Source organism: Taudactylus pleione, unplaced genomic scaffold (assembly GCF_031769625.1).
Source record: "Taudactylus pleione unplaced genomic scaffold, aTauple2 ptg000205l, whole genome shotgun sequence".
NCBI classification, from domain to species: domain Eukaryota; kingdom Metazoa; phylum Chordata; class Amphibia; order Anura; family Myobatrachidae; genus Taudactylus; species Taudactylus pleione.
Window position 1 is genome coordinate 2,131,434 of NW_028284607.1, and position 25,089 is coordinate 2,156,522.

General features: G+C 45.5%; 1 protein-coding gene across 1 annotated transcript in view; it reads left to right on the forward strand.

Annotated features, from left to right (window-relative positions):
- The window catches only part of LOC148517946 (somatomedin-B and thrombospondin type-1 domain-containing protein-like), a 72,859-nt gene extending 59,299 nt beyond the window's left edge, over nucleotides 1-13,560 (forward strand). Inside the window, exons 4-5 of the mRNA XM_088477948.1 lie at nucleotides 11,455-11,613; nucleotides 13,455-13,560. Of these exons, the coding sequence (XP_088334074.1) occupies nucleotides 11,455-11,613; nucleotides 13,455-13,560 (265 nt within the window). The remainder of the gene's footprint in view (nucleotides 1-11,454; nucleotides 11,614-13,454) is intronic.
- Nucleotides 13,561-25,089: the final 11,529 nt, after the last annotated feature.

The following is a 25,089-nucleotide window of genomic DNA, read 5'->3' on the forward strand; positions in this document are numbered from 1 at the left end:
ATTGTGGGGTTCCAAGTGTCGGCATCCTTCTGTTCAGGGGTTTCAATTGACACAATTTTCAGCATGACATTGTTGTGGGAAGCTTAATATTCAGCTTGCCAATGTTCTGGGGTCTGAAGTGACAGCATGCCATTGTTCTGAAGTCCCAAGTATTAGTGTGCCATTATTTTGGGGTTCCAAGTGTTAGTGTGCCATTATTTTGGGGTTCCAAGTGTCAGCATTCGATTATTCTGGGGTTCAAATTGTCAGCAAGCTATTGTTGTGGGGAGTTTAATAGTCAGCTTGCCATTGTTCTGGGATCCTAAGTGACAGCATGCCATTGTTATGGGGTCCCAATTGTCAGCATGCCATTGTTCTGGGGTCCCAAGTCACAGTGTGCCATTGTTCTGGGGTCCCAAGTGTCAGCATGCCATTGTTCTGGGGTCCCAAGTCACAGTGTGCCGTTGTTCTGGGGTACTAAGTGACAGACTGCCATTGTTCTGGGGTCCCAAGTGACAGCATGCCTTTTTTTCTGGGGTCCCAAGTGTCAACATGCCATTGTTCTGAGGTCCCAAGTGATAGTGTGCCATTTTTCTGAGGTCCCAAGTCACAGCGTGCCATTTTTCTGAGGTCCCAAGTGACAGCGTGCCATTGTTCTGGGGTCCCAAGTAACAGCGTGCCATTGTTCTGCGGTCCCAAGTGACAGTGTGCCATTGTTCTGGGGGCTTTAAAGGTCAGCATGCTATTGTTCTGGGGTCCCAAGTGTCAATGTGCAGTCATCCTCGGGCCCAAACGTCAATATGTTTTTGTTCTTTTATTCCTAAAATATGTGGTTTATAAAGAATTTGTTCCATATGACAATTGGGGAACCCCCAAAAAACAGATCCTGGGACCACACTTTGGGCCTGATGCATAGCACTCGCAAGCGGGTCGATGGCCGGGCAGTGCACATGCCCCGGAGTGAGTGAGAAATCACTCGCTCCGGGACTCGCTACAAGACGGGGCGGCTGTCGATGTTGATCGACAGCTCGCCCCGTTTTGTAGGCGTTTGCACAAACGGGACGGCCCTAGTGACATCACACGTGATGTCAGTAGTGGACTTCCTGCTCTATTAGAGCAGGAAGTTCACTGGGGCTTGCGGTGGACAAGACCCTACCACAAGGGTCTCGTCGCAAGCCCAATGGTCGTGATAATCGCGACCATCGTCAGGACGCCTGCTAAAGCTGTGGGTGGTCACCCACAGCTTAGCGAGCGGCCTGGAGGCCGGGGTAAAGAAACAACCGGCCCGCCCTGATTCAGAGTGAGCGCTTCTGAATCAGGGCCTTTGTGTCCAGGGCAGAGGTTGTACACTACGGGTCTAACCAATAATAAAAGCACCTGGCCTAAATGGCATCCACCATGTGTGCTAAAGGTGTTATTAATAGACCATTACAGCTTTATGGAATTCTTCATAAAAGAATCAGTACCACAAGATTGGCAGAAGGCAGATGCGGAACAAATATTTGAAAATGGTACAAAATCTGAGCCTTGAAATAATAGACGTGTGAGTCAGACTTCAGCCCTTGCAAACTGGATCTTGGTAGTGCAAAAGCATGGAACACTGCTCCATATAACAAACTGCTACTTGAGCCAAAGAGATGTTATAAATAGAATACATTCAGACTGGGCTACTGATGTACCACGCGGATCAGTATATGCGCTGTCTGCTTTTTTTTTTTTTTTATATTCATCAGAGCAATAATATATTATAACACAATATATTGAGAAACAAAATAACAAGTAAAAGGCCTGTTATAGCCATATACACAAAAATAGTACAGCATAATTGCCATATAAACATTTCTACCCAAAAGTAAAAACAGCAAGTAGCACATTACGGGACTGATTTAGAGTTATACACTAATGTAAACGCATTTGCGAATTTTGCCACTTAGCATCTGCTTAAATATGCCAATGCATCAGCCGGCAGAATTTGTATTGTGGCACCGACCGGAGCTTTCGTAGCTGCCTGCAACTGCGTACACAAATGCAGCACTGGACGCAGATCCTGAATACATAAACTCCTTGAGTGAGTCTGTGGTCACTCAGACCTCGGTACCTAAGACCTGGAACTTTGTTCTCTGCGTGCTCAAGTACACGCCAAGGAACTGGCCCCGACACGCACACGTTTGGCTGGAACTCCTCCTAACCACTGACAAAACTGTGTCTTCCTGTCAATCGCGAGTGAATCCTCACAGCGAGCTCAATCGCAATTCATTCGCCGCGGCTGTGACGCATGCGCAGACCACCGATAATCTCTCAACTGCATAAAAATCGGCATAGCGTTCAACTCTGAATCAGGCCCAAAAACCAGATTTACCTAAACCCGGGAGCACACCTCCACAAAAAAAATATATCCCAAAAAGAAGACCCAGAAATAAGCAAAGCCCACATCAGCCTGTAGAAGGCAAAGAAATTGGTGGGTCATCCAATAAAATCTGGGTTTCATTCCAAGAAGCACAGCAAAAGCACAAATGAGGGTCGTTTTAAGAGAGGAGGGGGCTCAGTGTGGGCCCCCTCCTCTCTCTAGCGGTGCCACTGCCGCCGTGGCCGGCGGGTGCAACAGTTGATTCTAGCTTAGTGGCAGAATGTACTTGCGCATGTGTGAGTCACTGGGAAAATGACCGCCGCCATTTTCCCAGTGATTTTTGCTGCTCTGCAGTGCTGGCTCGGCACTGCAGAGCAGCACTCTGGAGACCACGGAAAGGTAAGTATAAAGAGTAAATGGATGCAGGGTGTGCGGTATGGGCACCGCACACTCCCTGCACCCATTATAGATACGTTTCTGGCACAAATGTATCTGGTGCTTTAAGGCCAAAGTTAAAGAGTCTATGAAACCCTCCCACAACTGGAAAAAAGAAGCTGTTTTAGTCTCACCACTGACATGATCAATAGTAACTTTTTACTTTCCATTATACCTGAGACACATGGCAGCATAAGACATAAAAATCGCTCACTCGACAGATAATGAAAGATAACTGATAAGTTGCATGGAAGAAAATCTATTGACCGAGGATCAAAACCTATGTATAAGGGGTCAATCCCACATACAATGTCTAAAAGTTGTATTAGGAGTACCACATTTAGGACAAGTGCTATCTGACAATCCCATTCAGAACCTGCAGTGAGGGGTAAGATATCCATTATGACAGATGTTATAGAACATTTCTCTATACATGCTAGATGAGAGCACTGATTGAGAATAGAGGAAGGAGCATAATAGGGTTTCCATGGTAATATGGGGGAATACAGTACGGAATCAGTATGATTTACCCCTGCCCACCCCCTTCCCCTAGCCTAAACCTAACCTCCCGGAGCGGTGCTTAACCCTAAGTTTCCCCCCGGGAGCCCCTAACCTAAAGGTTTTGCTGTCCGCACCCAGCTTACCTTCGATCGGTAAGCCGGGTGTCAGGCTCCCGGCGTAGGTCTAATGACAGGCGTCGGGCTTTCGACGCCTGTCATTAGTGCCTTGCCGGGATTAGACAGTCGGAAAGCCGGTGGTTGGGATTACTTCCGTCGGCTTCCCTACAGTACACCAAGAAGATAGCCCTGTAGATATTTTGTTTAAAAGGAAATAATTTTGCTGCGCTCAAACCGATTTAGTATGCAGATGCTGCAATGTTATACTCCTCCTTATGTTTGCCCCTAAGGAGGAGTATAACATTGCAGCATCTACATATTAAATCAGTTCGAGCGCAGCACAATTATTTCCTTTTAAATAAGTCAGAGTCAGCTATCTAGTGCGGCAGCTTGCCATCGACACATAGTACTCAGTGCGCAGGTTCACATACCCGTCGATCTGTAGATATTTTAGTATGATCTAAGGGAATTTGAAGAAATTTATAATGAAGGATCTAGCTAATAATAGATCAAAGGAGTTGGACCAGTCCTCTGAGGAAAGAGCTTGTATCATGGAGCTCACGTAGTGCTGTGCCCCTAAGATATCGCTATAGGGGGGCGTGGCCACAGAGAGCATGCTGTAGCGCGTATCTGGCTGAGCTCTCCGGACCACTATATCCTGGGCACTCATCCTGACTGCTCCCCCGGGACTGAAAACCGGCGTGGGGCCAGCGGAAGCTGCGGTGACGGCAGAGAGCGGTGATTAAGGGGACAGATCGGCTGACTTACCAGGCAAGGAGCTGCGGTGGTGAGACGGGGCCGGATCGCGTGCACCGCCGGCGCCATCTCCCCCTGACGGAGCAGTGTCTGCACGGCGGCTCCTCTGTGTCTGGAGGGAGCGCATCCATCTCAGCAGCCAGCGGCAGAGTGGTGACTCATCCTACAGCCTCCCAGCGTGGCAGACGGTGAGACTTCCCCGCACAGTGTGAGCGCTCAGCTTGGCTCTCTATACTGCAGGGCTGTGTGTGCTATAGATACAGGGTGACTCATGCGGCTCCAGTTCACAGTTCTGCACCCTGTCTCCTGGTGGCAGTTACTATTATAAGCACAGTGCCTGTGTGTGCCTCATATAAAGAATATTATAAAGCAGGAGGAGGTGTTCCATATATTCACACCTGTATAATACAGTACTCTGCCATATTCTACAATAAATAGCTCCTCCCATCTATGTTCATGATGGAAAGAATTCAGCTGCTGCAGCTAAACTGGAAAAGTTCTCCAGAGTACCTCCTGCCCAATCCACTTCTGCTGCACAGGGAGACAAATCCCCTGCAGAATCAGCAACCTCAGTTGAGTCGTCTGACGCTGCGCTTCAACGTGTTCTTGAGGCGGTTACGGCTTGTGAGACTAGACTGTCAGAGAAGATCGGAAAAGTACAATCTGACCTCTCAATTATACAACATGACCCACAGTGTGTGCGTGAGAGAGTTGGTGAGGTGGAGACTCGCACTTGCACTTTGGAGGATAAGATAACACCTTTAAGCGTCCGTATTGACTCTATGGATTCCCAGCTTATTTCCATACAGAGGAAAATATCTGACATGGAGGGACGCCTAAGGCGTAATAATGTCCGTTTTGTGGGGTTGCCAGAGAAGGAGGAGGGAACCAATCCTGAAAAAATGGCTGTCTGATACGTTTGGATCTACCTCTTTCTCTTATTTTACAATTGAGAGAGCTAATCGGGTGCCATTTAGACCCCTGCCGCCTGGGGCGACGCCGCGTACTATAATAACGAAGTTCTTACATTTCCGCGATCGAGACTCTGTTATTCGACTGGCCCGTACTAACGGCCCTTTACAATGGAACGGGACTCGTATCTCTGTATTTCCGGATTTCGCTGTGGAAGTATAGAAAGACAGGGCCCAATTTTTTCCGTTTAAAAGGCGGTTGCGTGATCTTAATATTTCTTACGCCATGGTATACCCATCCAAGCTTCGTGTCATTGCTGATGGTGAGACCAAGTTCTTCTCGACTCCGAGGGAAGCGGCACTGTGGCTGGACCGCCGCAGACCAGCCAGGGAAGCACTGGCCAATGATTGACATCCTGGTATCTTATCTTGAGTTTCACCAATTATATGTGGTTACAAGATGTAATAATGTACTCCTGCTGCAGTGTTTATGGTTCATGTTATAGCGATGTGGATATGATGTTGACAAATCGTTATACTTACATAAGAGCCTGTTGCTGCTAACATTATATTTCCACAGATTTATCCACATTTAGGTAATATGTTTCTGTATTTGCACTATTCTGTCTCATATGGGTAAATTGATATGTGTTTTCCTTTCTTTTGTCTTCTGCTGGCTAGACGTCAGATGATATATATTATATATATATTTTTTTAAAGATGTGCTAATATTCCCGGGCGAAAAACTCTGTGTTCGGAGACTTTTATGTGTTTTGTTCTTTAGTCATTATATTTTTTGCTCCATCTACTGTTTGATAAGCAAGGTAATATACTCTGTATTGCTTAGTTTAGTTTTGTAGTGTGGGGTAGGGGTGTTCAGGTACAAGGTATGTCTAGGTTGGGTCTGGTATACAGGGTGGGCCAGGTGTTATAGGGGATGGGCCCATGCTAGTTGTATGGGATAGTTTGTTTATTTTCTTTTTTTTCTTTTTAATTGTAGTGGTTTCTTTCTATTTTGTGTGGTGCCACATACTTATTTTTCATATGGTTTCATTGATGTTTAAATATTTTTGTAACTATCTGAATGTCAGCTTCACACAGTATTAATGTTCTCGCCTGGAACGTGAGGGGCTTGAACGATAGGGTTAAGAGATCGCTGGTGTTTAGACAGGTTAAAAAATACACTTCAGATGTAATTTGTCTAACGGAGACTCATTTGACGGGTGGGAAATTGTTGTCGTTAAAGAAGCCATGGATAGGATGGACATATCACTCCTCACATACTTCTGCGTCATGAGGTGTGTCTATTCTAGAGCGGAAATCTGTCCAGTTCCTTTTGGAAAAGGTGCAGTGTGATGCATGGGGTAGATACGTGTTCTTAAAATGTAATATTAATTCTATATCCTTATTATTATTTACGGTATATATCCCACCACCGTACTCCCATGATGTCCTCAAAAAGGTCGCCGAATTCTTGGCCGTATTCCCGGGAACTCCTGCTCTATGTGTGGGAGACTTTAATAACATATTAGACCCACTGTTAGATAGACATAGAATGTCCGCTCCAGCTACACAGGGGAGGGGAACAGGTTTCTCGAATATGGTTGGAGGAATGGGCCTAGTTGATGCTTGGAGGGCGAGGTATCCCTCTGTGAGACAATATTCCTGCTTCTCATACACACATTCAACATTTTCCAGGATTGATCTGGCTTTAGCTACACCAAATTTGCTGCCTAGAATCCACAATATAATATATGAGACCAGGGGGATTTCTGACCACTCCCCAATAACAATCAGTGTAGACTTGGAGGGTCAGGGTGGCCAACAATTTTGGAAATTTAACCAGTTTTGGCTTTCACGTATGGGCACTGGAGCAGAGCTGGAGGCGGAGTGGAGGGAATTCTTTGAATTAAATAGTGGTACTGCATCTGTTTCAGTTTTGTGGGACGCCTTTAAGTCATTTCTCAGAGGCTCCCTTATTCGAAGAGTTGCTGGCTTGAAGTTTTCCTATAAAAAAAGTTGAAATGGATTTGGAGGCTTCATGTAAATCCTTGGAGTTAGCCTATTTTGCTGACGGCTCAGAATTATATAAAAAAGCATGGGGGGATGCCCAAAAATTGTGGATGGACTGTTTGATGGACAAGGCCCAATATAGGCTACTTTTTAATTCACACTTGCAATATGCATCCGGTGATAGACCTGGTTCTTATCTAGCTAACTTGGTCCGAACTGAACAAAAGTCACCCAATACAGTGATAAAATTAGTTGGGTCAGATAACGTTGAATATGTGCGCACCCCAGATATTGTGGAGGAATTCGTTAAATATTACTGTGACCTTTATAAATCTAGGTTGGTTCATTCCCAACAGGAGGTGCGAGCGTTTCTGTCTGCTGTGTCACTCCCGACACTCTCCCCGGAGGCAAGGGATTCTCTTGCCTCCCCATTGACATTAGAGGAAGTAGAAATGGCCCTAAAATCATTCCCATATGGTAAAGCCCCTGGCTTAGATGGGGTCCCCCTGGAGTTATACAAAAAACATAACAAAATATTTGTACCTCAACTATTGGAGCTTTTTAATCAAATTTACGTAAACAATATGTTGCCAAAGTCTATGTCTGAGGCACTGATAGTTGTCTTACCTAAATCAGGTAAAGATCTTACCAGACCTGATTTATACAGACCCATTTCTCTCCTCACTACAGATGTGAAAATCCTTGCAAAAATATTTGCCTCCATGATTAACCGGGTCATAACCCAATTGATTCACCCTGATCAGACAGGCTTTATGACCGGTAAGTCCACGGCAATAAATTTACGGCGGTTATTTACACACTTACAGATAAAACGTGGGGACCCACAAACCTCTATTATCGTGTCACTGGATGCCGCCAAGGCGTTCAATTCGATTGAATGGGTATTTCTCTGGGAGACTATGGAACGTTTTGTTATTGGCCCAGGTTGTATTAAGTGGATAAAGCTTTTATATACGGACCCTGTGGTGAGGGTGTCGGTGAACGGATTTATTTCCACATCCTTTCCTCTGTATAGGGGAACAAGGCAGGGATGTCCCCTGTCACCCATCCTGTTCGCTATGGCCATTGAACCCTTGGCCAGTATGATTATAACTCACGCTGACATACATGGGTTTCAGCTCTTTGATACCTCTATGCCTAAGGCTTTAGAGGTTATTGACTTATTTGGAAAATATTGTGGCCTATTAATTAACTGGGATAAATCATGTATCCTTCCCTTTAGGGGGACTTGCCCTGATGTTCATGTTATAAATCTTCCTTTAAAATGGGTGAACTCATTTAAATATTTAGGAATATGGATCTCTAATACCCCTCAACAATATTTGTCACTGAATTTACTGCCGCAAATTGCTTCTCTTAAGTCTTGTGTCCCAATTTGGAGTAAACTGCCACTCACTTTAACGGGAAGAGTGAACCTTGTTAAAATGGTTCTCCAACCTAAAATCCTGTACATTCTATGTCATTCTCCGGTGTACATCCCTCAGAAATTTTTTAAACAGATTGATGGTCTTTTATCCTCTCTACTATGGGCCAACAAAAGAGTTAGGATCAAATTAGATACTTTAACTAGGCCTCATGATTCTGGTGGCTTGGCATTACCTTTCTTTAAATTGTATTATTTTGCTGCACAATTGGCACATGTATGGGAATGGATTAATAACAACTGATAATTCTTTGCCCTCCCTTGTCCTGGTTCACTACAAGACAGGCCTATCTCCATTGCAACTATTGTTGAGTGATAATATACATATAGTTAATATCCCCTTAATTAGGCAGGCTATCACTATCTGGAGTCTGGTTTCACGTCTATTACAAGCAGAGGGCATAGATCCAGATACTCCTCTTGCCCATGCTCATTGTCTCAGTGAGCTCTCTGTTCTTCAGGTCAGTGAGGCCTGGGGCCAGTGGGGTATAGTGTCTATTGGGCAGATATTTCAGGCAGAAACGCTAAAGTCCTTTCACCAGTTGCGTCTACAGTTTGACGTCCCCAACCATTTCTTCTTTAGATAGCACCAGCTAAGACATGCCATCAATGCCCAGTTCTCTGAAGTTCCTCTATCTCTTCAGGAGTCTCCTATTAAAACTTTATTGCAATCTGCTGGTTCTGGCCGCTTAATATCTGGGATTTACTCTAACTTGCTGAATAAGCACCATAAGTCTGAGTTATTATCTTTAAAACAGCAATGGGAAAATGATGTTGGAGTAATGGAGGATGATTGGAGAGCAGCTCTTGCTAGCCCTCGTTTTGCTACCACGTCCGTCAGATACCAGCAGATACAATATTTTATAATACACAGAGTATATATGACACCCGCCCAATTAATGAGAATAGGGAGCAGGTCGGACTCGAAATGTCCTAAATGTAACTCTTCTGAGGGGAACTTTTGGCATTTAATTTGGTCATGTCCACAGGTGAATTCCTTTTGGCAAGGGGTAATTCGTGTTATTATTTCTACAGGTATACGTCAAGACATCCTTACCCCTATGACATGCATATCGGCTGTGATTGATGCAGACTCAATCGATAAGCACGCCATACGATACACTGTTAATCTCTGTATGCTTGCCAAAGTATGTATTGGTTGGGGCGGTTGCTGCACATGAAAAGTATGTTTATACCGCCAGAAATGCAGTGCAGAAATATTAAGCTGTCTGGGAAAGATGGCTCGATTCCCCACATAGTTGTTCAAGGTTGACTGTGCCTAACCTGTTCATTGCTTAATTCCAGGGAGTCATGTTACCAAAATACGCTAATATTGTTGTGTGAGGAGGCATCGCCGTATACCTATATGTCGAATTATTTGTTGTTGGTAATTAATGTGAAGGAAGGAACATAATTCATTTGTTAATTAAATGCTATAAGTGAGACCACGCATATTTCTATATATTTTTTTTTATATTTTTTATTTCTCTTTGCTGTTTTTTTTTTTTGTGATTTATGTACTTAGTTTTTATTGCGTTATGTACAATGTACTTATAATGTAAATTTATTATGCATATAAAACTCAATAAAAAATTATTGGATTAAAAAAAAAAAAAAAAAAGATATCGCTGTAGAGTAGGATTGGGGCAATTCATACTTATCCACTAACTCTGCCACTCGATAGGGCCGATGGTTCTCAGTGTCAACCAATGTTTGAACATAAGGAATCCCCCTGTCAGGCGCAGAAGTCTCCCCATGTTGAAACTCAGGATATAAAAGTAATGGGAGAAAAAGAGAGTGGTGGCAAGTTAAGATCCTTTGCTTTCTTGTAAAGTGCCAAACTCGCCACGCAACTATTAACAAAGGGTTTGTGGTCTTCTTTTTAATCTTTTATTTATGAACATAGAACTGAATAGTTACTCTCTAAAGAAAGTTTTAGAGACAACTGTAAAGTGGCCAGTTAAATGGGAAATGAAAGTGAGGTTATCCAGATAAGGTATGGCAAGAATTATTGTACATACAAGTTAAATGGAATATAACTCGGGAAATCTGAAAAGGAAAACAATTTAGAAATAATATACGACATTAAGCTCAGTTTCAACGTACAACGCAGGCAGTGGCCAGTAAAGTCCTGCATAAAAAATGTATGACTGCAACCATAGTTTTACCCTTTTATAAGTAATTTGTCAAATGGAGGAGAATAGTTTGTTCTCTAAGCTTGCAGCAAATGATGGTATTTACCTCAATTTACTTAAAAAAATGTAAATATCAAATGGACCTCAGCTTGAAATGGTAGAAAATGTATCTACTAATCCAGTGGGATGCAGTTAAGATACTGCCGCCCGGAATGCCACCCGTCGGAATGCCGACGCTGGAAGCTCGACCAGGGACTAAAGATAGGCGTCTAAATCCCGATGCCTATTTTTAGCCCCAAGCCGAAATCCCGACGCCCGGCATCCCAAACGAGGGTAAGCCAGGGCTTTCTAGCTGTTAACCGCAGGAGGAAGGGTTAGATTTAGGCACACCCGGGGGGACTTAGGGTTAGGCAACCACGAGAAGGGTCAGGCTAGGGGAAGGGGGGGCTAGGTACCCCCCAGGAGGGGTAGGTTTAGGGTGCTGGAAGGGGGGGAGTTAGGGTTAGGCACCACTAAGAGAGGTTTAGGGGGGGGGGGGGAGAGTTAGGGTACTTACCAGCCCTAGTCGGGATCTTCACTGTTCGGGCTTCTGGTATCAGTATTTGGTTTGCCGGGAACAGATCCGGCGGCATTACATACCGATTCCAATCCAGTGTATAGATATGTAGTGTAGTATTTGCTGGACAAACCAGCATGCGCGCAGTACGGAGTAGTAGCCGCCTGTTCCATGCTGTTCCTTTGCCAGAATAATAAACGATGAACTATTCAAGTGTTATATTGCTGTGTATTTTCAGTGCATTTTTTATTCATTCCTTAGTTACTGTGTCTATTTTCGGCTTAAGCATGTGGGTCCTGTCTGCCAACTGCAAAGCTGGAGCAGACATCTAATGCGAGATCAACTTGTGTGTGTAGAGTGCCAAGTGGAGGCAGCTGGTGCCAATGGGCGATGCCTCGGGGATGGCCTTACAGGTGCAAGGTAGGTGAAGTAGATGCACACAGACAAGATACTTCTTATTAATATTTCAGAAAGTAAAATTACTTTTGGTGATAGCATTAATGCACTGTTTGTCAGAGTTTTATTGCAAACTGAACTGGATATTAAGTGTCCACAAGCCAATATCAATGTAGTTTCTCACTGTCCTTAATTTCCAATGACAGTTGAAGGTTTTGAGCATTTGTACCTTAAATTTTTGTCCCTGATTTAAACATTACCGATTTGCCCTGTACTTTGTCTCCTAACCCAGTGATGGATCCCAGAATGTGTTCTTATATCCTCAGGTGTAGTATAGAAGTGCCCAAGGGAGCTATTACATCTGTAGTGCAGTCTTCCTGTGCATAGTGTTATGCGCCTTAGCAGTGAATAAGGTTTGCCTGTCTAACAATATTAATCAATAAATAATACAATAAGATATTTGGCACTTAGTTGCAGTATAAGAGATTGTGTGAATGACTATTATAAATGTATAACAAATGGCAGTCATAAATAAGTAAAAACATACGTACACATTTAAATTGATAAAAACTATATATAAATGTGAATACATACTACTTATAAATTACAGTACGAAATCTGGAATTGTACAGGTACAAATTAAAATGCAACAATTCATGTTAACATGGTAGTCCAGGCTGTGCAGCTCCCTTTTGTCACAGATGAATGGTTCATACACCTAAACCCTCCTTAACCAATGCTGTATAGAATAGTGAAAGCCCCATCAAAAATCAGTCCAGTGGTTCAAGAGGCCTGAACCATCAGACATGTCCCTAAACCGGGGACCTTATATTAATATATAATATGCAGGGCTTAAAGTGGTCTTAGAGAAGTGGTGGAACACTCCCCCCCTCCTCTGCACTTTTTCAATAAAAGGACAGCGTGTGCCAAAAAAAGGGGCATGGCCTTACAAGAAAGGGGCATGTATTCCCAATTCAAATTACGCCACACAGTAGCACAATATATCCACATTACACCACATAGTAGTGTCCTTTATTCATGTTATGACACGCAGTAGTGCCCCTTTTACACAATGCCCACAGTAGTAGTGCTCATTATACACAATGCCCACAGTAATGCCCCTAATACACATGCTGACAGCAGTAGTGCCCCTTATGCAATGCCCACAGCAGTAATGCCCCAAGTAGAGACAGTGCCCCTATGCAATGCCCCCAGTAGTGCCCACAATAGTAATGCCGCCAGTAGCAATGCCCCCTTAAGTGCCGCTTACACACAAAAAATAAACTTATACTTACCTTAAACCCTGCGACGTCCGACAGGCTGCTCCTCTGAACTATGGGAGAGACATCATGATGTCACTCCCATAGTGCACACTGCGGAAGCCAGAGCTCAGGAGTGAACTCCAGCCTCCGACTGGCGCTGCGGGGAAGGAGCTGGGTACAAAATCTCAGCGGGTGCCCAGCAAATGGAGCCTCCCTGCGGCGCCAGGCCGAGGTGGGCCGGAGGAGAGAGAACTGGTTCCGTCTCCAGCTAGAAGTGACGCCCCACTTAAACCTGTATATATGTACAAAAGTATAAAACCCATGTCACAAGGTTGGTTACTCCTATACTGCAAGTAGAAATTTACTAAGGCTAAGTACAACAAGCAGTGCTTGTAAATTGTTTTTAAATGTTGATAAGTATGGATGAGTAATGTAAAAAAAATACTTGGAATGTATTAAAAAATGTGAATGAATGATATCTAGGTGCTACTGACATGCATTGGCTGTGTCTTCAATGTAATTGTTTCTCTGTATGGCGTCATGGACACTTGGTGGCGCAATATAAATGAAGGATAATAATTTGCCTGTATTTTGTAATGGTAGGACATTTTGGACTGCTGCTACCCTCACTGGGTGCCAAGGCTCCTGGATACAGGAAGATCTAAGAGAAGACTGCACATGTCAGATCCTTTCCTTCCTTTTTGTGTGACAAGGAGAATGAATGTCATCTTTGGATGTAGAGCAGCAGTTGCACACATTGCTGCACCATGAAAAGCCAAACAGTTTACCTCTCATATACCTACCTCTGCAACTTGCCTCGAGGAACCGGTCTTCCAATTTAAATTTACTGTAATTATTACTTGTGCGTATATATACTGATGGCACAGGTTTATTTGTCTGATGCTCTTCACAAGACATGAAGTTGCATTTCTAGTTTTATTCAGGAACCAACATGGGAAAAGTTGTTTAATGAATCCCTTTGTTGACTACCCAAAGCCTTAGATGCATCTTCTTATGAATATTTTAGGTGGTGAGATAAGGCTCAGCAGTGTGATGTGTGACCAACTTGAAGCACATAGAAAGTATACTAAATGGAGAGCAGTGACAATTGTAAGACTGTTTTCAAAAATGTTCACCTTCACATTTGGCCTCAAAATGTTGCATGTATTAGCAACTATACACCAGCGCACCATATTTACACAATCCTTTCCATGTATTGGCAAGTGGAATTTGCAGAATGAACTGACCATCATATTCCAAACTCTTTTCATTCCAAAATTATTTAAATTCATAAATACAGGCTAGAATGGCTTCCTGCTGACCGGCGAATCAAAAGCATAACTTGAAAATTACATCTATGAAACTTTGCACCGTTACATAAAGACCTGTTCCACCACATAGCTTAAGTATAATTTTGCCACAATTTTGCCCATTTTCTATTGGTGTATATGACTACAAGGACATTGACATTAGAGTACAGAAAGGAATACATTAGGAGTTACAATGCTAGTCACCAGCCAAGCTCGATAATCATCCCGCTACAGATCTCCAAGGTAAAAATTACCTGGAAGATGACCTAGGAAATGTACTATACAGTACAAGTATGTCCAGCAAACTGAAAGATTATCCAATTAGCAGTGAAATTGCAACATATAAATTTTCTCAATATATTCCGTATACTTACATTGTATAGGTTTGCGTTTTAAATCAACATGTGACAGGAATTGTGAGTGAACGAATCAGCAGGGCCACCAGAGGATAAGTTGCTGATCTTAGTGGAATTCAAATATAAAACTCTCCAACCATTGAAACACGTGTTTTATCCAGAACCCATCCCCCACCTCCAAAAAAATAAAATGAAGCGCAATAGCATCAAAGCATAATAATATATATATATAAAACTTTACTCCACCTGTAAAACTGGAATGTTCCATTTACAGTAAGTCATGAACTATCTACTTGCATGTTGGTGTCACCCACCTTTTGTTACGGGACGACATCATGCCGCAACCTCTTGCAAAAGCATTCCATTAGACTGTCTGGACAACATTCACCAATTCCTAAAATACAGTGACAAACTGTATCAAGTGGTTGGAGCGTGGGTGATAAAAGTGGTGGAGCTCGGTTGCTAACACTACACTACACTACCATACACTGCCGCAAGCACTTCGGCGTAAAAACCAGCCAGGTGACGTGTACTATGATGCTGTCTTTTAATTATGCACACCTCTAAAACGCAGTTGAGATGCTCAGCCACGCCTGCGTTTGCACCCCCCCCCCCCCTGTTTTTAATGGCCAGCCCCTGTTACCACCTACAACCGGCTTCCCCTGTCACTCACTCTGCTGGGCAGTCTATGCGCAGCGAGCGAATGCATTGTGAACTTTCGCTAAGGTGTGAGCATGCGCACTGCATACCATCGACAGCAGCGAGAGTATGCATCTTAGCGAGCGGTTCTGAATGAGCTCCACAGTGCACTTAGCTAAGGTTCAAACTAATTGAAAATAAAACATTTTAAACTATATGTAGACAATATGTACCAAATTATGTGCTGCTAATTTAATGATGGCTTCTTAGTTACTGATAGTCTAAAGCTCTGAAGGCGTTCTGGCCTATGGTCCGCCCCATTGTGAAAGCTGAAAAATGTAAATTCAGACTATGAGCACATGCTTATACAATGTTGTTCTACATGAAGGTACTTAGACAACACCAAAAAAGAAGGTAATGAGAGCTCTTTAATGACCACTTCAAACTAATTTAAAAACAAACATTCTCTCTTATTGTTGTATAAGTCTGCTGGATCTGGGGGTGGTACTGACTGAAGACTGCTCACCTTGTAGGTTATGTTCAGACTGATACTTTTATATGGAGTGTATATGAAGCTATTTGGTGCCCCACTATATACAAAGCGTATAAGCATGCAGGACTGGGTAAAATAAATTACCTATATTGATTTTAGAAAATGAAGAAAAACAAGAGATATGGTAAGAACTTACCTTTGTTATCTCTGTTTCTACGAAGTCCATAGGGTCCACAGGGTTGACCTTGGGGTATAGGTTGGGAACCAAATCCGGGCACCACGCAGTTAAAGCTTTTAGCTCCCAGGATGCACTTGGGTCCACTCTCCCTATAACCCCACCCCCAGCCAGAGGCACCTCAGTTTGTAAGTAGCCAAAGGCCGGAGGAGGAGAAAAAAAAGAGAGAAAACTGGAACACTCGATAACCATACTCACAGAAATGGGAGACGGAAAACCGGTGACCAGTCACACAGCCCATTTGAAGCCAGGTGCGTCAGGGCGGGCGCCCTGTGGACCCTATGGACTTCGTAGAAACAGAGATAACAAATTTAAGTTCTTACCATATCTCTTGTTTTCTACTTCAGGGTCCATAGGGGGTCCACAGGGTTGACCTTGGGGATGTCCCAAAGCAGTTCAACCAAGGGAGGGGACGCTCCTGTGCTGAGAGGAGAAACCGCCGCCAAAACGGAAGCATCCTGAGAGGCAAAGGAAAACAATACCTAGAACCTTAAAAAGGTGTGGACAGAAGACCACGTGGCCACCTAGCAAGGCAAAGCAGCCAAGGCGCCACAACGAGCCACCCACGAGGGTTACATGGCCCGAGAAAAAACAAGCAGCAACAACAGAAAGGCCTACCCATGGGTAGGCCCCTGAAGAAGACATACGAGGCCGTCCAGCCAACATATGGCCATAGGCCGGCCATCCTTTCCTGTTAAAACCAGAAATCTCAGACCACCAATAAGGAGTCCGATTTCCGTCAGGAACTTGAATGGATCACATAAATCCACAGAGGCCGGACCACAGTCAATGAGGCCACACCAGCCGAGAGGACTGGGGACTGAATGGCCGCACCATAAGTTCCAGAATAATATGGAACCTGAAAATCACTAAGAAGAAACACAGGGTGAGAGCAACTCACACCCTGACAAGATGCCCTCCAGAAGAGGGAGCCACATGAGAACGCTCCCAATTCCGACACTCACCTGGTTGATATAAACTCCCTGATAGAAAGAGAGAAAGCCAAAGCAATAGACCATGTAATGGCTATCACAACCAGCGGTTCCATTAACTTTCCCTGGAGTTAACAAAGAACCACTCCTAACTCCCAAGGAGTCCCTAGGGAGGACAAATGGAGGCATAATCCAGAAAACACTCCAAAGGATGAACTGGATATCAGAGCGGAGCAATTCCATAACCTAATCATACTGACAGTGTAGAGATCTGCACTGTCAGGAAGGCCAGGCCGAGGGTGAAACCCAAGCCAGCCGGAAGGAATGCCAGAATATCTGGAAATCCTGGACACCAGAGGATCGTATCGATAGGTATAATACCATAAGAATGATGGCTGCCACAGTTTGTGGTAGGTCCCAGCAAAAGCTGATCCATGTGCTCCAATCATTCCAACGATGACAAAGCCATGGAAGCCGTAAGAACACTGTAGGGACGTAGTCAAAGACAAACGACCCAGGTCCAAGGCAAACCCCAGGACCCTGAGACAACAGGTCTGGGTAGTGAAGCATCAGGAATGGAGTATCGGTGGAGAGACTCCGAAAAACCAAGTACCCCTGACATCTGGGGCAATCAGGAGCCACCAGCAGGAAAGCATCTCTGTCTCGATTGAAACACTTCCCTCGAGGAATAATGGAGACTGGAGAACACAGGTACGCAAATTGGAAGAACCCCTTCACCGACAAAGAGTCACTGAAGGTTGCTTCAGAATCCCCAGAGTTGGACTGTAACACCATAGTGTGATAGAGTCAGAAGGCCATGAGTGTCACCTCAGGAGGGCCCCCCCCCCCCCCCTGCTCACCAGGAGATGAAACCTCTCTTGGGGAAGAGACTAGTCCCCGGGATGCACGTCGTAACGGCTGAGGACTCCCGCTTCCCAATGGAGAGCACCTGAAATGAACACTGTCGAGATGGTCGGGAGGAGACCCTCAGACAATGTCCGAATGTATGACATACCTGACATTGCCACCCAACGAACAGTATTGCTAAAAAGGAAGCTACTGTTCTGACCCTGTCGGACTGAACTATTTCAGGTTCACCGGGAAACAAGGGCTATGCCAGAGTGAAGGCCCAAGACAGGCTAAAGTTCCAACAAGTTAATTGACAGGGTGGAATCGACAGACATCCAATTGCACTGAAATGGATGCGAACCAGACACTGTCCTTAGCAAAGAATACCCTGGACGAGATGGTCATAGTCACCCGAAAAGGGACAGACTTGCCTCCGGGGAGAGCAGCATCATTTGAACAGTGATCAGACAGAAAAAAAACTTGTTCCATCTGGAGATAAGCCAATTATGGAAAGGCCTGGAATGGAACTAAGCCCATTCCACCCTTCCAAAGGCAGACACTGAATAGTGGACCATGCCTCCCAGAGTGCAAAGACATATGTCGACTGCGCAGACATCCACGCACTCCTAATGGAAGAGTGGAGATGCCATCTTACACCAGAAGAATTCTCAGATTCTGAGAATCCAGCAGGGCTCCTAGATGAAGAATACCCAGAGAGGGATGCAGGGAGGACTTTTTCCCCATTGATTAAACTTTTGCACCCTGAAGAAGCCACAGTCAACCTGACCCGGCTGTAAAGTACCCCGGTGATCCTGCTAAGAGCAGGAGGCCATCCAGGTACAGGAGCATTGGGATATACTGAACAGAAGAACGGTCAGAAAATCCAAAACGCTGGTAAACCCCTGTGGGGCTGAGAACAGTCCCAACAGGCAGAGCCCGAAAACCGTAAGTGCTGTGATACAGCAAACCTCAGTCCATGCTGAGGCAAGGTCTCTGTAAGTGCCCGTAGGCACGCGTCCTGTATATCCAGTGATACCATAAAGTCCCCAGGTTCCAAACATAGTATGATGGAGCATAGGGATTGCCTCCTGAGCCCAGGTAGCTTTAGGAACTGGTTCAGGGAATTGAGACAGAGAATAGGCCAAAGAGGACCATTCAGCCACCGCACCAGAAAGAAAGCAGAACAACCAGTCCCCTCGCTGAGAAAGTGGGGATGGCCCAATTAGCTCCGCTTACCCCAACAACTGTATAGCTTTCTGGATTCGTAAGGCCCTGTTCGGGTCCGAATAAGAGCCTGCGTACCATCACATGGAAATAGGCCGCCTGAGCAAAGAGAGGGCGTACCCTCCTACCCACGTAGCCGCGGCAACTAAACACTAGTACCGGGCGAACTGAGAAAATCGCCATCTCCCAGTGGTAGGCCTGTCTCGTCATGCTGACGATATATCCGTAGGTTCAGAAGCAGGATCGGCTGGCAGTCCAGGCCTGCTCGGTTGAAGAAACAGACCTTTAGTCTGACCCAGAGGACAAAAAGACTTAATAGACAGTCTGAGGCCCTGTAGTGGGCATAGCTGAAGGCGGGAAATTTGTACTGCCACTGTCAAGGTCAGGACCCAACAAGATCTACCCTATAGATGGTATCTGCACCTCTGCATTCCCAGAGCGCAGCCATAGGGTATTACGGAGGATACCGTCGCAGCCGGAACTCTGAAAGTTAGGAGACTGGTATCCAATATAGGCATGTCCACCTATGACAACTGCATATATTACATGAGCGACCAAATACATTTGAACCCCAGACGTGTTGGTGGGGAAAAAACATTACAAATGCATCAGCTCTTTAGTATGCAATAGTATTAACCAACCATGCTATAGCCATGGTAGGATGGGTAACAACCCCTGAAAGCGAGTATACTGATTTCAGGCAGAGTAACCACCTACGGATCAGAAGAATCCGACCACGCAGGAATGGGATGCATAGTAACGTCTGTAATCTGACGAGTAACACGCCCATCCACCCCATGAGGGGCTCGTGATGACCCTCAGGGAATTTGGGACAGGAGGCCAAACACTGTTGTAATACCTCATAACGGACAACAGCCAGAGTCCCGCCATGCGATCCCCCCGCTAGTCAGCAACAGGGAACCAGAAGGCACGCAATACTGAGGGTGTATGATACAGGTGCAGGTCAACATTCACTCTAACCAGAATGGACCTGCCACCAGCCCAAAGCAGGGATAATAATACTTGAAATAGGCTTCCCCCCGTGTAAGAGGGAAAGAGCCCACAACAGTATCCAGTTCACGCAGAGTCAACTGGGAAGTAACCACAGGGCGTCAACCATGCCAATTTGCGTTTCGTAGAAAACGACATCCACCCAGGGTGGCCGTGGGAATCCCTGCAAGGGGAATGACAGACTATGGTGGCACCAGGGGGATTTCATATACTGCGCAAACCCCCTGCAGGGAGCGATAGTCTGTGTCACAGGGGAAGAGTGCAAGAAACTGCGAGATACCCTGAGATGAAAAGGGCAGTATGGTGAAGTAACCCCAAGTGAGGTACAACAATGGGGCCCACCCGGCGATCCGCAATTGAGAGGATCCCGAGAAAACAAACCTCCCAAGGGGGTCGTGAAAGGGGCCGGCACCAGATGACGCCACACACAGAACCCTTTATGAAACAAATCCTCTGCACTAACACCTGCAGCACATGACTTGCAGGATAGCAAAAATGGGTGCAGTATAACGCTCTATCTCCTGGTCAAACATATCTGACCAATCTTGGCGGAAATATCAAGCAGTGCTATACTGGTCCTGACGGATGCTAAAATTAGCCGCAGGGACCCATTTTAAGCGTATGCAACACACAGTTCCAACGAAAATGTGGCAACGTGCAGCACGCAACAGTATGTGACAAACCTCACAAATATCAACGAGTATATAAATGTGAGGTCTCAGAACCACCCTAAGTACAGCTGTATTAGGGCAGATAAGGAAAAGGGATAGATATACACTGACAGGTGAGAGAATTAAATACAGACAGTCAGCACTAGCATAAGTCACATACCATGCAGATATATACATAAACATGTCATATAATATACTGCACTATTACACTGCATTCAACTTACCCAGATTCAGTGTCTGGGAAGGCTACAGCGCTGTGTACACTGACCTGATGGTGAGGTACGCAGGGGGACTGGACTCACTGCCATCTCCGGAGCTCTGCTGCTGCACCACAAGAAAATGGCCGCTGGAGACCTCAGAAGAAGCGTGGCCCGCGGAGGAAGCAGCTCAGCGACGCCAGACTATACATACTGAAAGGCGCGCTGAGCTGAGGGGAGGAGCCGCTGTAACAGGGAAAGCTTCCTCCCCTGGCCGGCTATTAACCTCCCGGGACGCCGGCTCCCAGCGCCGATCAGTAAGTCCCTGGTGGTCTAGTGGACACACGGGGTATGGGGGGCCCACCGCCACTGCCGGCGCCTCCGGTCTGTCCCCGGAGACCGGAGGCACAGGACTGCATATTAAATGCGCGGATCACCGCAAGCGGTGATCCGCGACCTTACCTGCTCCCCGTAGATCCGGCAGCAGTCCTGGGCGCCCGCAGAGTCCGGCTAGTACAGACTCTGGGGTCCCGCTGAGATCCCCAGATCTGTACTGGCGTCTCAGCGCCGGCGCGGCAGCTTAGACGTCCTATGGACAGTCCGACGCTGCCGCTCTGAAAGTCCAAAGTAAAAATAAAAAAACTCTGTACTTAGAAAAAAGAAAAAATAAAGCTTAGGGGCTGCTAATCAGCTCCCCACTGCACTAAACGGTGACCCGACTCCGGCCGGGCACAACTTAAACTGAGGTGCCTCTGGCTGGGGGTGGGGTTATAGGGAGAGTGGACCCAAGTGCATCCTGGGAGCTAAAAGCTTTAACTGCGTGGTGCCCGGATTTGGTTCCCAACCTATACCCCAAGGTCAACCCTGTGGACCCCCTATGGACCCTGAAGTAGAAACAAACTTTCTGGATATAACACTGCAATAAAGCAGTGTTCTTCTTCTAACATCTGTATAATACAGGATGAGTCTCCAATATCCAAATGTTCCAAAATACTGAATATTTTTTAGCATGACTGACATAGTGAAACCTTTGCTTTTTGAGGGTTCAATGTACACAAACTTTGTTTAAGGCACCAAATTATTAAAAATATAGTATAAAATCACCTTCAGGCAGTGTGTATAAGGTGTATATAAAACAAATTAATTTCATGTATGTACACAAACTTTGTTTGAGCCACTAAATTATTAAAAATATTGTATAAAATGACCTGCAGGCTGTGTATAAGGTGTATATAAAACATAAAAGCATTCTGTGTTTAGATTTGGGTCCCATTCCCAAGATCCCTCATTATGGTATACAAATATCCCAAAGTATGGAATATTCCGATATCCAAAATACCCCTGGTCCCAAGCATTTTGGATATGGGAGACTCAACCTGGCCTATAGATGTTGCAGAAAACATGGGTATTTTACACAGGGAATATAACTTCTCTGCATACATTAATCATTTCACTGCCATGGCATTGCCCCCGATAGTTGGCCACCAGTGTACAGACAATAGAGGCAGGCGATAGGTTATTGTTTCATTGCGGTCAGGGTCGGTGCTAGGGTGTTCGGTGCCCCCTGCAAACTATAAATTTGCGCCTGCAAAAAGGGGTGTGGTCACACAATAGTACCCCTATTTCAAATTACGACACACAGTAGCACAATCTTATGCACATTACACCGCACATAGGGCCTGATTCAGAGCCGGACGCTCTGACCAGAGCGCTGGCTCTGAATCAGGGCCCTCCTACCTAAAAATGGAGCGGCCTCCTGGCCGCTCGCATAGCTGTGGGTGACCACCCACAGCTTATGCGAGCGGCCAAAAAGATGGGGGCTTGCGACGAGACCCTGCGGTAGGGTCTCGCTGCCGCAAGCCCAGGAGTGCTTTTGGCTCTATCAGTGGGGCCGGACCCAGACGGTAGGCGTTCCCATGGGAACGCCTCCGTCTGGGCAGCAATGCCCTCGGCACGCCCACCAAAGGGGGCGTGCTGTCACTCACCATCGACAGCACGCCCCCTTTGGTGCGAGACCCATAGCGACAGCTTGGCTGTTGCTATGCAGGTCTCGCACATGCGCACTACGGAGCTCCCTCCGTCATGCGCATTAGGGCACCATGGACCCGCTTGCGAGCGCTCAGCGCTCGCGAGCGGGTCTGAATTAGGCCCATAGTGCCCCTGATTCACATTACACCACATAGTAGTGTTCCTTATTCACGTTATGACACACAGTAGTGCCCCTTATTCACGCTACGACATACAGTAGTGACCCTTATACACAATACCCACAGTACTGCCCCTTATAGACATAATGCCCACAGTAGTAGTATCCCTTACACAATGCCCACAGTAGTACTGCCTCCTATAAAATACCCACAGTAGTAGTGCCCCCTATACAATGTCCATAGCAGTAGTGCCCCTTACACATAATGACACACACAACACTGTAATTATCTGAAGCCAACACGCCTGCCGCCGTTTGACAGGTCTATGAGCTTGGCACTGTGGGGAGAGATGTTATGACGTCTCTCCCTACACCCACTGGGGGAGCCGGAAAGGCGGGGCTCAGGTGTGAGCTCCGGCTGCAGGGAAGGAGCCGCCAGGTGCCCGCTGGTAACAAAATTTTACAGGGCGCCTGGCAAATGGAGGAGACGGCACCTCTCTGCTGTGCAGGGTAGGCTGACCAGATTGCGCCACACCTGACTGCGGTTTACTTTGGTAAACTGGAAGAACCTGCCTCACATATAGAAATGGATCTGCTCTGCTTACAGACCCAGAAATCCTCCCTTAGCTCCCAGGCACAGCTTTATATATTAAAACAATATGCTAAGTAGGGTCAACAACATTCTGTCCTAAATGACCACTTTGTATAAAAGCGCACTAAAAACAGCTCATTCAAAACTTTTTCATATATTTAGATTGTCGGTAATTTGTTCCTATGCACAGCAGACTTAAGGGGCCTATCCACTAGGCGACCTGAAAGACTGAACGTCTAGCGTTCAGACCTTCAGGTTGCCAAGGAGCGGTGCCCGAACTGAACGTCGTTCACTGAACGTCATTCAGTGCAGGAGCCCGACCTCCTATCCCTGAATATGCCGAACCTGGCAAGAGTCATCAGGTTGACGGGCATGTTCAGTAGATAGTTGGGGTCGGCAAGGACCCAGTGTGCGCGCGCATCGCTGGTCCTTGCCGGCTATCCATTACACGACTTTGTGAACAATGCGACCAAAACCTTCTGGTTTTGGTCGGATCTTTCCAAAAGTCGTGTAATGGATAGGCCCCTTTACTGTTATTAAGTCTATTAAATGACACATACAGTGAACCAATAGCTTGCATATTCAGCATAGTATATCTGTGATGCAATGTGGATTTTGTTTTTAACATTGTTAGTAGCTCTTTTAAAGTAATACTATCATAAAAAAACAACAATGTTTAGTTTGTAACGCAATACTAACAATTGATTACCTCTATCTGCATATCCATTTCAGTTAAACTGTTATTTTGTCTATAGCTTCAGTAACCGTCACTGCAATATATAATGAGACACAGAAAAAAAAAAATAGAGATGTGCGGGTTCGGTTTTAATCGGTTCTTATCGCCAAATTAGCGCAAGTTCAGATTAGTTTGGATTTATCTTATTGGCTATCGAAAACACGTGAGAGCCGCATAGCCAATATGTTGCCATTTATGAGAACCAAACATATCCGAGTAAATCCAAACCGCACATCTCTATTTATAAAGTAATGAGCCATCAATAATAGTAATACTCAGTAATATCCCAATGGTAATGTCCATTGATAAGCTAGCAGCATTGATATATCAGCTTAAGTAATAAAGCTCAAATAAGCCAGTAGTGACAGTAATATGCAGGAAAACTCACATATTACTAGTATTAGTAGTAGAGCCCAGTACTATTCCAGCTCATGCTAGGAATGCCTCACTTATTTATATATTATATTGTACAGAGTTCTGGAATGTTTAGAGCAGGGGTGGCCAGACTTTTGGACTCTGTGATCTACTTTTAAAGCTAAAAACCCTTGTGATCTACTGAGCTGGAACAAGAGGGTGTGACATTGCAGCAAGGGGCTTGGGGTCTGTCCTGCCGAAATCACACATTGTATCCCCAATTCAAATTACACCACACAGCAGCACAATCTTATTCATGTTACGACACACAGTAGTGCCACTTATACACAATGCCCCCTGTAGTAGTACCCCCTCCCAGTGCAGAACAGCCCCCACACTCCTGTGCAGAACTTACCTGACTTCACGCTGGGCACCGCTCCACGCTGTCAGGGCTCCCGCTGACTGGATCAAGCTGGATGCCGCAGGCGCGCAA